The sequence below is a fragment of the Molothrus ater genome, chromosome 21, assembly GCF_012460135.2.
Source record: "Molothrus ater isolate BHLD 08-10-18 breed brown headed cowbird chromosome 21, BPBGC_Mater_1.1, whole genome shotgun sequence".
In the NCBI taxonomy this organism is placed as follows: Eukaryota; Metazoa; Chordata; class Aves; order Passeriformes; family Icteridae; genus Molothrus; species Molothrus ater.
The window spans coordinates 10,211,056-10,223,261 of record NC_050498.2 but is presented as its reverse complement, the minus strand read 5'-3'; the positions used below and the strand labels follow the sequence as shown (position 1 = coordinate 10,223,261).

The 12,206-nt window shown below is 49.7% G+C and overlaps 1 protein-coding gene across 1 annotated transcript; it reads left to right on the top strand.

Annotated features, from left to right (window-relative positions):
- Positions 1–5,967: 5,967 nt before the first annotated feature.
- Positions 5,968–11,937, top strand: DDX52 (DExD-box helicase 52). The gene is made up of 15 exons (XM_036395352.2): positions 5,968–6,063; positions 6,200–6,416; positions 6,717–6,847; positions 7,043–7,228; positions 7,469–7,612; positions 8,380–8,491; positions 8,726–8,798; positions 8,873–9,076; positions 9,444–9,534; positions 9,721–9,843; positions 10,069–10,219; positions 10,474–10,549; positions 10,720–10,791; positions 10,907–10,999; positions 11,270–11,937. The coding sequence occupies exons 1-15, from the start codon at positions 5,977–5,979 to the stop codon at positions 11,355–11,357; spliced, it is 1,848 nt and encodes a 615-aa protein (XP_036251245.1). The 5' UTR covers positions 5,968–5,976; the 3' UTR covers positions 11,358–11,937.
- The last annotated feature ends 269 nt before the right edge of the window (positions 11,938–12,206 follow it).

Genomic DNA, 12,206 nt, shown 5'->3' with positions numbered 1-12,206 from the left:
ACTTTGTGGCATGTGCCAACTGCTGAGAGGGATTTCGAGAGGTGGGCAGCAGCAGAGGTGCCCATGGACAGATAGCCATGCTAAGGAGAGCACTGGATGCTCTCTTTGGGCTGCCAAAGGCTCTTTGACTCACAGTGGGACCCTCACCCTGGCTGGGACTGACAGGAGCTGCCCACTGGTGAATGTCATCAGGAATTTGGAGACCAATACTCAGAATTACATTTAATTTAATGTATACCATAATTAAACACCATTTCTTCTGAGCCCTTGCTGCTGTGTGGTCTGTGAACTCCACAGTGACCATCTGTGGTGGTTTGGCAGAGGTGGGGCTGAGGGGACACGGGCTGGTGGCACGTCCCTCCTGCCATCCCTTGCAATGACCATCTCATTCATACCTGCCTGCATGTCCAGGGTTTCCTGTGCACCCCCAGGTGTCAGCCAGGAGGCTTCTGGAGGTGGGGAGAGCCACCCTCACCCTCCTAATGATGCCCTCATGATGCTGCCCTTGTCCCAGCAGTGCTCCCTCATTCCCTGCTGGCTTTAGCAGCCCAGTGCTAAGCAAACCAGTTAGGAAATTAAGAGAGGAGTGCCAAAGCCAAGCCCTGTGTGCTGGGGATGCTGAGCCCCAGGGGGAGGTGGCAGGGTGTGCTCCAGGGGCTGGAGAGCTTTTGAAGAGCCTTGGCTGTGGAGAGCTAACATAACAGAGCTGAGTGACTCTGAGCACAGCAGTGGGAAAGGGTGGAACCTTTGTGGAGTTAATGGTCGTGTGAAGCAATGTGGGGCTTTCCTGGCTGGTGCAAATCCAGGCTGAAGTGGCCCTGCAGAGGGAGGAATGGGCAATCCAGAGGGAAGCAGGTGGGGGAAGGAGGCACTGGAGCTGCTGCAGCTGAGCTGGTGCAGGGAATGATTTCTGCACCAGCTGCAGGAGAGTCACAGAATGAAAGGATGGAGCTTGGGGTGTGGAAAACCCTTTGGGAAATGGTGCAGGGTCAGAGCTGCTCTGCAGAGAAGGTAAGTGAAAACCTTGGCAAAAGGAGGCTTTGAGAATTGACCCCACCAGAGAGGGATGTGGTGAAGCAAGAGGGGACAGGGCCAAAAGAACAAGGGGGGAAAGGGGCAGAGAATACAAACAAATGAAGGCACAGATGGAGCAGGTGGCTCCCACAGAGCACGGTGTGATGAAGCAGACAGGATAAAGTCTATCATGTGAGTAGGACAAATGATTAATAACAGATAATTTCCCCAGAGGTGTGGGTTTCTGGAGCTGCTGAACAGTGATTGTGTGCTGTCCCTTCCCATCCCTGGGCAGCAGCCCTGGGAAGGGGGAAATCAGGGCACGTTGCTAAGGGTGCTGTGGGTGCTGCACACACCTGGGTGGGGAGAAACTTCCTCTGGTTTTGAGTTAAAAATCAGGCTGAGGAAACCTTTCTGGCTGGCAAAAACCACACAAAACTCTTGAGAGCAGCCTCTGCAGCAGCTGGGCTGGGGCTGGGGCTGTCCCTGGACCTCACCTTGCCTGGAGAAGCCCTGGGTGGGGTGTTTGCTCTCACAGTGCCCTGGCTGCCTCGTTAAATTGCTGGAAAATGCCATGTCATGTCAAATGAAGCTCCTGGAAGATATTTTTTTCCTCCAGTTGCTGTCGGGCACATGGTGTTTGTGTCTGATGCAGCTGCTATGGGGCAAAGACACCAGCAGAGCCATGACAAAGTTCGTTTATGACCAAAACAATTTTACAGGGCTGGGTGATTATTTTACAGTTCAAAGCTGCTTATAAGGGAATTCCTTGCACGTGAGGATCCACGGGCTGTGTCACGAGGCTTTAGCATTTTCATCACAATGGGAGGAACAGAGACAGGGAAACCTGTCCAGGGCTGAGTTCTGGGGGCCTGTCCCTGTCCCCAGGGGTGTGACAGCAGCCTGGTGCTGTGCCCACCTTGGTGCCAGGGTGGTGCTGGGGCTGGTGAGCAGCTGGTGCTGGCTGGGCTCACACGGGCCAGCAACAAGCGCTGGATTGCTCAGGGGGTCCTGGGTCACCCCTCGGTGTCCTGCTGGCCAGGAAGGTACCAGGCCGGCTCTGGGGACACCGGGACAGTGGCAGCTCAGCCCTTTCAGGGGCTGTGAACGCTCTCTCCGTGTCCCGGGGGGCGGGCACGCCGAGGGAGGCGCGGTTGCCCAAGAGTGGCTCACACACACACAGACACACAGACACAAACATGCGCACACAGAGACACAAACACACACAAACACAGACACACAGACACACACATGCACACACACACAGACACACACACAGACACAAACACGCGCACACACACAGACATAAACACACACAAACACACACACACAGACACACAGACACACACACCCACATCCACACACACGCAGCTGCTCTGGACCCGTTCTGCCAGTCCGGCCAGTGCCCGGCTCTGCGGGAGTGCCCGCGGCAAGGGCAGTGCCAGCACAGCGGGGCCGGGCCGTGCCAGGCTGGGCTGTGTGGAGCCTTGCAGGATCGGGCCGTGCCAGGCTGGGCTGTGTGGAGCCGTGCAGGATCGGGCCGTGCCAGGCTGGGCTGTGCCAGGCTGGACTGTGCGGAGCCGTGTGGGATCGGGCTGTGCCGGGCTGGGCTGTGCCAGGCTGGACTGTGCGGAGCCATGCAGGATCGGGCTGTGCCAGGCCGGGCTGTACCCGGGGCAGGACGCGCAGCCCGAGCGCTCCCTGTGCCAGGCGCTGACCCCATCGCCCACTGCCCTGCGGTGTCCGTGATGTGCCCGCAGCGGAGCTTCACCAGTCCGTGACCAGGTGTGATGGGGCACAGGTGTGAGCCAGGAACAGCTCTGGGACAGTTTGCTGTCCTGAACCAGTGTGCCGTACCCAAACACTCCAAAACGCGCTCAGCACCCAGGGAAAGCCGCTCTGCCTGCTCCAGGGCCTGCGATGGTTCCTGCAGCTCCCGAGCTGCCCTGGGCTCCCCGCAGCACCCAGGATCGGTGAACCCTGCTGCATCCTTCTCCCTGCTGCAGCCCTGAGCAGAACGGCAGCGCTGGGGCAGCCACCAGCACCGGCAGGCAGAGCCCCTGGACTCTATTTCTCTGACCCAGAGAGGAAATTTAAAAATCTAAAAACTCAAATGTGCCCCAGAGTTCTCCTTTCCCAGTGTAGGCGTAATGCAGAGCCATGGAAAATCAAAGCCTCAGGCATTTTACGCTGTCTTCTAATTCTAGGAACTTTGATTTTACTTTTCTCCTCAGCAAAACGAATCCTCCTCTCTGTAATTAATATGCTGCTCAAATGGATTCTTAATTACAGATAAATCACAAATCTACACACTCAACTGTTTTGCTTTTCAAGTAATAAAACAGATCATTTGTCTTCCTCAGATGAACAGAGCCCAACCAGCACACCATTTCCCCCTTTATGAAGAATTCATTTGCCTTAGAAAGAAAGTCTTTAAAAAAACATTGCAAGGATTTCTTGAATAGGGGATCAAAGCTCCCACACTGCTGGAAACCATTTTTTGCTAAACAAGATGTGAGTAAAGGGGGGAAAAGTAAAAGTTTTTTGGTAGTGGTTGGGATTACAACACCCTTGGGAGGGACGGGGACGTGGGGTCAAGAAGTGGTGACCAGGTTAGCAACACAGGGAACAGAAGGGCAGCACAAAGGAACAGAAAGTGGAAATGGACAGCTGAATGAGGACGCATGTTTCTGTGCTGCAAGAGAATGGATGCTACATCAATTCATACTGAGAGCTGAGGGCCGGGGGCCTGTTAATGGATTGGGGCACACAGCAGGGGCCAGAGGTCAGCAGTGTGCTCAGCCGGGCTAATTGACTCTCATGGGCATGCAGGGAGGGTGATGGAGCACGGGGCACGCTGTCCTGCATCCCTGCCACACACCTGTGGGACAGATGGGCACACACGTGTCCGAGTCTATGACTCCTCACCACAAAGCACAAGGATTTGTGTCTACGTGGTCTGTCCAGGGTCACTTGTGTATGACAGGGAAAAGGTACACCAGCAGCTGGGTCCTCGTCATTTCATGTTGTTCTTCTCTGGCACTGTTGAAATATTTTTACCTCTTTTTACAAGGCCAACAGATGTTGGCCTGGCTGGATTTCTGCAGGAGCCCAGGCTGCAGGGACTCGGACCTGGCTGTGCACGTGGTGGGATAAATGCACTCACCTGAGCTGCTTTGCCATCTGATGGGATTTTATTTCAGCTCCGTGCCTGGGGCACAGCCCAGTGACTGCCCAGTGGCACATCTCACCTGAACTGCCCTGCACCACCCTGGGATCTGCACTCACCTGGGCTGCTCTGCACCATGATGGGATCTGCACTCACCTGAGCTGCTCTGCACTCACCTGGGCTGATCTGCACCACCCTGGGATCTGCACTCCCCTGATCTGCTAAACACACCCAGGGATGGTGACTCCACCACCTCCCTGGTTCCTGGGAATTCCCGAAATTCCCCCAAATTCACAGAATTCTCAGAATCACAGAATCACCAGGTTGGAAGAGACCTTAAAGATCATCAATCCAGCCCAGCCCCAACACCTCAACTAAAGCCTGGCACCCAGTGCCACATCCAGTTTTAAACACACCCAGGGATGGTGACTCCACCATCTCCCCGGTGAGAACATTCCAGAACTTCATCACCCTTTCTGTAAAACACTTCTTCCTAAACAGAACAGGAAGAGGCTCCCCAGGGAATGGCTGCCAGAGCTCCAGGAGCTTTGGGACAATGCTCCCAGGGATGCACAGGGTGGGACTGTTGGGGTGTCTGGATGGTCCCTGTAGGTCCCAGCTCAGGATGTTCCATGGTCCCTCACTCCTGGCACAGGGCGCTCTGCCCTGGAAAGCTCCTCACCCTGACACAGAGGGATTTCCCAGCTGACCCACGGAGAGAATATTCCATTTCCTCACTCTTGGATCTGCCAGCAGCATCCCTTGGTGAGTGATGGATACTGGAGATGATTTATGGTTCTTTGTTACACAAATGCCTCCACATTCTTCCCCATCCTCTCGCAGCAACCAGCAGAGATCAGGAGCCTGGGCCTGGGAACTGCACCCAGGATGCAGAGCTGGCCCTTTATTCACTGTAAATGCACTGCTGGGGACACAAGAAAGGGAAATGTCACTGCTGTGCTGCTCTGCACCCAGGCCCCTGGGTCTGCTTCCACCCGTGTGCTGGGAAGTTAAAGGTCTGGCAAAGAAAAAGTGCTATAAATCAGGCAGAGAAGGGCGGAGGGGAGGATCAGGTCTACCTAATTTTTCATCTCAAAGTTTGTTATTAAAGTAGTGAACATTACAGGAGGAACAGCCATGGCCTATATGTCTTACAGCTCTTGGATTTCAGCAACATAAACCTTTAACCCTCGAGACTTTTATTACATTAAATAATTTCTGTTGTTGCTAATTAAATTTCTGTTTGTTTTCCTTCATGAACAACCAGGAAAAAAGTCTGTATTCTTTGATCTGATAGAGAGTACTAGACTTACCTGCATTATTGGATCTCACAGCTTATCATAATGAATAAATCCATTAATTAAATAAATTCTGATCTTAATCTGGGCAAACTTTCTTGAATGCCCCGAGGAGCTCAGCCAGTTGCCAGGTTGCTCCTGCCACGGCCTCAAGCATTTCTTTCCTCGGGCACCTTGCAAGGCGGGATTGTACGGGCATAAATCAAGGATTAGCAAAGTGCTTGTGCACGGGCAGCACCCGCACCCTCCTCTGCTCCCTGCCAGGCTCCAGGCCGAGCCGGACGGGGCCACACGGAGGCACAGGGTGAAGGAAGTCTCCCTCGTCACCCCCGTGCTGTCGCGATAGCCGTTCCCATGTCGCCGCGGCCTAGCGAAGCCTGCCCGCGCCGTTGCCATGGTAACTGGCCGCCATGCCGCCCGCGGCCCGTTGCCATGGTAGCGACCGGAAGTGCTCCCGCTTCCGGCGCGGCGCGGGGGCTGCTGGGATCGGGCAGCATGGAGACCCACGAGCTGTTCCGCCGCCTGGGAGCCGGCGCTCGCTTTGACGTGCGGCGCTTCGGGCTCGACGCGCGGCGCTTCGGGGTGCGGGGACACCGAGGGGAGGGCTTGGGCGCCGGCCCGTGCGCGGTTCAGGCTCCGGAGCCCCGTCCCCCCCGGGCGCGGCGCTGAGGAGCGGGGCCCGGCCATGGCGTCTCACCCTTCTCCTGTTCTCCCGCAGGTGGTTAAAGGGAACCGCGGCAGCGTCTCGCTGGAGAGCCTCGACTTCTTCGGGAATAAGGAGGGAGCCCCTCAGGGAGCTGCTGAGGAGGGCAGGGGGCTCGCAGGGGCTGAGGAGGAGGTGAAGCAGCAGAAAGATGGAGCAGGGAAAAACGATGGAAAGAGGAAAAGAACGGCAGAAAGTGGTGAAGGGAAAAGAAAAAAGAAAAAGACACAAGGTATCTGTACACACACACATGTATCCGTGGCAGAACCATCAGGGAATCCCAGAATGGGTTGGGTTGGAAGGGACCTTAAAGCCCATCCAGTTCTGGGTTCCTTGGCTGGCCTGGCTCAGAGCTGATCTCATAACTGAGCCAAGATTCAGTGCTGAGGGCTGGGGATGTGTTTGCCATCCTTCTGGAGTCTGCATTAGTTTTACTGAGAATGAGAGAAAAAAGGTTCGAGATTACTTTGTCTCCAAATAATGCCTGCCTGTATTTTACTAAAGGAAATTTCAATTTGTTTGCAACTTCCAGGAGCAGTATCAATGCCAGAGCTGTCAGAAAACAATGGAATAAAGTGGATGTCCTCTCTGGAAGCAAAAATTGAAGATGCAAAAGACAAAAAGCCTACTGCAGAGAAGCTTGAACGCTTGAGGAGAGAAAAGGTGGGACCAGGGAATTCTGGTGCAACAAGAGGTGCCTGGTGTTCTGTGGGTGTTTGATCCAAAACTGAGGTTTATTTATGGTGATTCCTCATTGGAGGAGGGTGAAGGATTGTAGGGGAAGGAGCCAGGAGAGGAGTCCATAGGTGGTGAGTTTGATGGTGTAAATTAAAAAGGAGTTTGTCTTTTGCCTCACAGGTCAATCGCTTCAGGCACCAGCACAGGATCAGCATCCAGGGAACAGATCTCCCTGACCCCATTGCCACCTTTGAGCAGCTTCAGGAGGAGTACAAAGTGCACCCTAAAATCCTGGAGAACATCCAGGCTGCAGGCTTCCACGTCCCAACAGCCATCCAGATGCAGGCAATTCCTGTCATGCTGCACGTGAGTCCTCTGGGCTTTCAGGGCTCCCACAGAACCTGGGGCTGGGGCTGCTTTGTGGCACTTTCAAAGCTGGATGAGCTTCATCCAAACTGAAAGCTTGGCTTTTTCAGTTTTCCTCATCTGTGCTTTGCCTGAGGTATTTTGGGTCAGTGTGCAGCATTGATATTTGTGGGAATGGAATGTTTACTCTTTTTTCTTTTTTTCCCTTGCTGAAATATAAGTTTGTTTTTTTTCTTACAGGGTCGGGAGCTTCTGGCTTCAGCTCCTACAGGGTCTGGGAAAACACTGGCATTTTGTATCCCTCTCTTAACACATCTGAAACAACCCAGGAACAAAGGATTCAGGGCTCTGATCATATCACCCACCCGAGAACTTGCCAGCCAGGTGTGTGCTGAGGGAATCTCACCTTGATGGGCTGCAGTGTTGTCACTCTGCATCAGCAAAACAGCAGCTCAGTAAATATTTTTTTTCCTTTATTGCCCTCACATATCAGAAAAAGCTAATTTAAATGTTTCTTTCAAGTCTTTTGACTTCTCTGGAGTAGGTACATATCTATTATCTGGGTCTAATCTCAATGATTAGATTAGAGGCTCAAGATTCTTTGATCATATTTTAAACTGCCCAACGCTCAGGTGCTCTTAAAACCTCCTTTCCTACTTGAGATTGCTACAAGAGATTTATCTGTCCCAAACTTGGAATTTCAAGGGATAACTTTATAATAAAGCTGTGTTGATAAATGAAATAAAAATGACACCTTTGGGCAGTTTTTATTCATGTGAAAGAGGGAGCCACATGTGGTAGTGATGTGAATAATGTATATTAAAGAGATGTATTTTATTATGCTAAGGAAACCAGAGAGATTTCTCTTAACTCTGAAATCAGGGTGAGGTTTGAAGCTCTACCTTCAGGATTAGGTTGCTCAGAGCAGCTGTGGCTGGCCCTGGATCCCTGGCAGTGTCCAAGGCCAGGCTGGACAGGGCTTGGAGCACCCTGGGACAGTGGGAGGTGTCCCTGCCATGGCAGGGGGAACTGGATGGGCTTTAATGTCCCTCCAACCCAAAGCATTCCATGACTCCACTGTGGCCAGCAGATTTTTGGTTAGAAAGGCTCATTAGCTCAGTTTGGGAACCCAGTCTCTGCTGCCTTTTCAGACCCACCGGGAGCTGGTGAAGCTGGCAGAGGGCACAGGCTTCAGAATCCACATGATCCACAAGGCGGCTGAGGCAGCCAAGAAGTTTGGCCCCAAGTCTTCCAAGAAATTTGGTAACTGTTCTAATGACTGAACTGCTTCTAAAAAATTTAAAAGTGTCACTGACCTTTGTTTTGGGCTGTGTGGTTTTAAAGAGGTGGTTAAAAAGTGGCAGAGAAGAAATGGGAAGTGAGAGGACATGGACACTGCTAAACTGGACCTCTGGCAGATTGGGTTGGATCTGGTGTTCTGTTAGTTTGGTTTATTTTGTGTCTTTTTTTGACATTTTGCTTCTTTCATTTTAATAGATATACTGGTTACTACTCCCAACAGACTCATTTATCTGCTGAAAGAAGATCCTCCAGCAATAGACTTGAGCAGGTAGGAGAGTCTGTTTGCAATGTGCTTTGCCACTCAGGAGTGGCTCTCCTGAAAACCAAACCTCTTGTTCCTAGCGTGGAGTGGCTGGTGGTGGATGAGTCAGACAAGCTGTTTGAGGATGGCAAGTCAGGATTCAGGGACCAGCTGGGCACAATCTTCCTGGCATGCACCTCCCACCTGGCCAGGAGGGCCCTGTTCAGCGCTACCTTTGCCCACGACGTGGAGGAGTGGTGTAAGCTCAACCTGGACAACCTTGTGCTGGTGTCTGTTGGGGCAAGGTAGGTGTTGCCTGCTTCTTTTTTTTTAAAAAATTCATGGGAAATTGTTTTCTCTGCATCATCAGCCTGCTTGGTTTTGTGGCTGCTCTTAGTCAGCACTGCAGGTTGTTTGTCTCCAGAGAAAATTGTGTAGGCATGTGGATATTTCTCTTGTGTTGAATTAAGTGTTCTTTTCCTTTGCCAATTACTTCATCATTAAATAAACATCAATCTTAGGAGCATGCACTGCTTTTGTTGTGCAGTATTTCTCATCCACCAAGTTATATTTTTATGGGGGTTATATATGCTACATATATTTATTAATGTATAAGTTTTTGTTAATGTATATAAGAATACTGAAGTGTTTCTGTTGGATTTCTGGTTTCAGAAACTCTGCAGCAGAGACAGTAGAACAAGAGCTGCTGTTTGTTGGATCTGAGACAGGAAAACTAACAGCAATGAGAGAGCTTGTTAAAAAGGTATTTTGGAGAGACTGAGCATGTTCCTCTTCCTGTTCAACTGAGCTATGGTCTGTCAGAGACTCCCAATTGCCCAGGTCAAACACTTCTCTGTGACACATGTTAAACCATTGCCCAAATCTGCTCTGTCTCAGTTTCTGCAAGGAAAGGGACTTTGGAACCTGAGATAAACTTACTCTTTTGCAGGGTTTTTCTCCTCCAGTCCTTGTTTTTGTACAGTCTATTGAGAGGGCTAAAGAGCTTTTCCATGAGCTTATTTATGAAGGGATCAATGTGGATGTCATCCATGCAGACAAGACTCAGCAACAGGTAGGAGGATTTTATTTCTTTTCAAGAAATAATTTAGAAATAAAGGTAAAAGCAAGAATGTTGCAATGTAATTCCAGGTAACCGTGGCAGCAAATTCCTGCAGGTTTTTGTTCAGAGGTTTAGTTTTATTCTTTAACATCGTGACAACTTTAAGGAAACAAGTTCACCTCCTTTCTCAATTGCTATTGGGACTGCTTCCAAATATCTTTTCTGTTTTTTTCCTAGAGAGACAAAGTAGTGCAGAGTTTCAGAGCAGGGAAGATCTGGGTGCTCATCTGCTCTGCATTACTGGCTCGAGGGATGGACTTCAAAGGTGTGAACATGGTCATCAATTATGATTTACCAACCAGTGCAGTGGAATACATCCACAGGATAGGTGAGGCATGGCTCACAAATCACCTCCTTTTCCCCATTTCTGAGGTCTTTAATGTAGATGCTCTTGTTTTTGTCAGCACCCTGTGAACCTTATTTAGATGTGTCAGATGTAGCTGTGCTTTCATTCACTGGCAGCAGTGTTTGGGGGTTGGCTGCCTGGTCTGTGAACATGCATCAGGAGGCTGGGGCTGTGAGGAGGAATAAGGGGAGCTGTCTGAAGTAAAATCTCTACTCTGCAAAATGTGTGCTTGGCAGGTCGTACTGGGAGAGCAGGACACAGAGGAAAGGCAGTCACTTTCTTTACAGAAGACGATAAACCTTTATTACGGAGGTAATTCTCTGGATTAATAATGTCTTTAGTTCTTGCTTTAAAAAGAAATCACCACAAAACAAAAGATCAACAACAAACCAGCCAGTTTGCTTTGCTGCTTTGCACAAAAAAAAAATATTTATCACTTGTCCAAGCACTGGAGTTGATCTCTTCCCTCCTGTTCTTTCCAGTATTGCCAACGTTATCCAGCGAGCTGGCTGTCCTGTGCCAGAATACATAAAGCATTTGCCCAAACTGCAGAGGTATGTTCATTTGAGCAGTTAACCAGTCTTTTAATCCATGCTTTTTAATGACTTGTGGAAATTTCTAGAACTAGAAACCCTAGTAATTTCATCGTTCTTCACTAAATATTCTCAGCAAACAAAAGAAGAAATTCATTAAGAAACCTTTGACAAGAGAATCCATTTGTACCACCCCAAAGTGCTTCTTGAAAAAAGACAAAAGAAAAATGTAAGTAGCTTTTGCTGAAGAGGAGGTAAGAGTTGCTTTTTATCAAGAAACAGCCCAGAAAATTTAAGCAAAGAAATGGATTACTTGTTTGGATGAACCACCTAGTCATAATGATTTTAGTGATGAAGTTTTAGTGTTAGAATCTGTCTACTGGAGCTTGGATTAATGACAACATGTTCCTTGTGTGGTGCCATGTGTCAGGTGACAGCAGCCTGAATTTAAACCACTGGTTATGCTCAGGTGTCTTGATCTCCAGTGTGTTTCTTGTAGGAAAACTACAAAGGAAAATACTAAGGGAAAGAAGAAAGGTAAAGAAGACAAAAACGGCAGTAAATTACAGACTGTTGTAGAAAGTTGAATTCAGGCTGGTGAGCTGGGGCTGACACCTCTGTCTGTGCTGGAACAGAAGACTGAAGATGGCAGCGATGGTGAAGGGAGAAGAACGTTTCTCATGTTTCCTTTGGGGTGAGGGTGGAGATCTACATGCTAGAAAGTCTCTACTGCAATGCCAGAAGAGAATTCCTGGATGCTTCTTATAGAAGCTGGGGCATGTGCTCGTGCAGTGAATGCTGTGTATTTCTGAGAGTAGCTCAAAACCAGCAGCAGCTTGTGTTACTTTCACACAGTTTTGTACTGCTCCTTGAAAATATTGTCTGTGTTCAGATCACCCCTAATACGTTTTTTAGACACTTCCAGGAGATTCAGAGACAAAAACTACAATGTTTACCCTCAAGTTTGATAAATGCAGCTGTCAGAGACTTCCCTGGACACTTGAAAAAAGCCAAAACAAACCCACTTGTATGTGAAAGTAAAGCCTTGCTCTTCCTACTGTTTTTCTTCTATAAAATTATTTTGAAATAAACTAATACGTACCATTAATTTTGTACGCTTTTATAACTGAGCCTGAAACTAGAATAAACAAGGTCATAAAATGCTAATTCAGAGACCTGTGTGTTTGTGCAGCCTCTGTGGAACAAGTCTCCAGGCAAAAAAGGCCCAACTTTGTGCATTTTCCCTCTCTTCATCTGCCCAGCGTGTTCTCAGCCCACCCTGCTTTTGTCATCAGAATTCCAGTCAGGCAGGAATGGCTTCTTTGCAACTGCAATCCTTGCAGGAAGAATTTCTGGACAGGATTGTCTTGGTTTAATCTAGTTTGGATGGGGCAGGCACAGCACCCTGTGGCAGGGCCTCAGCACCCTCCCAGGGA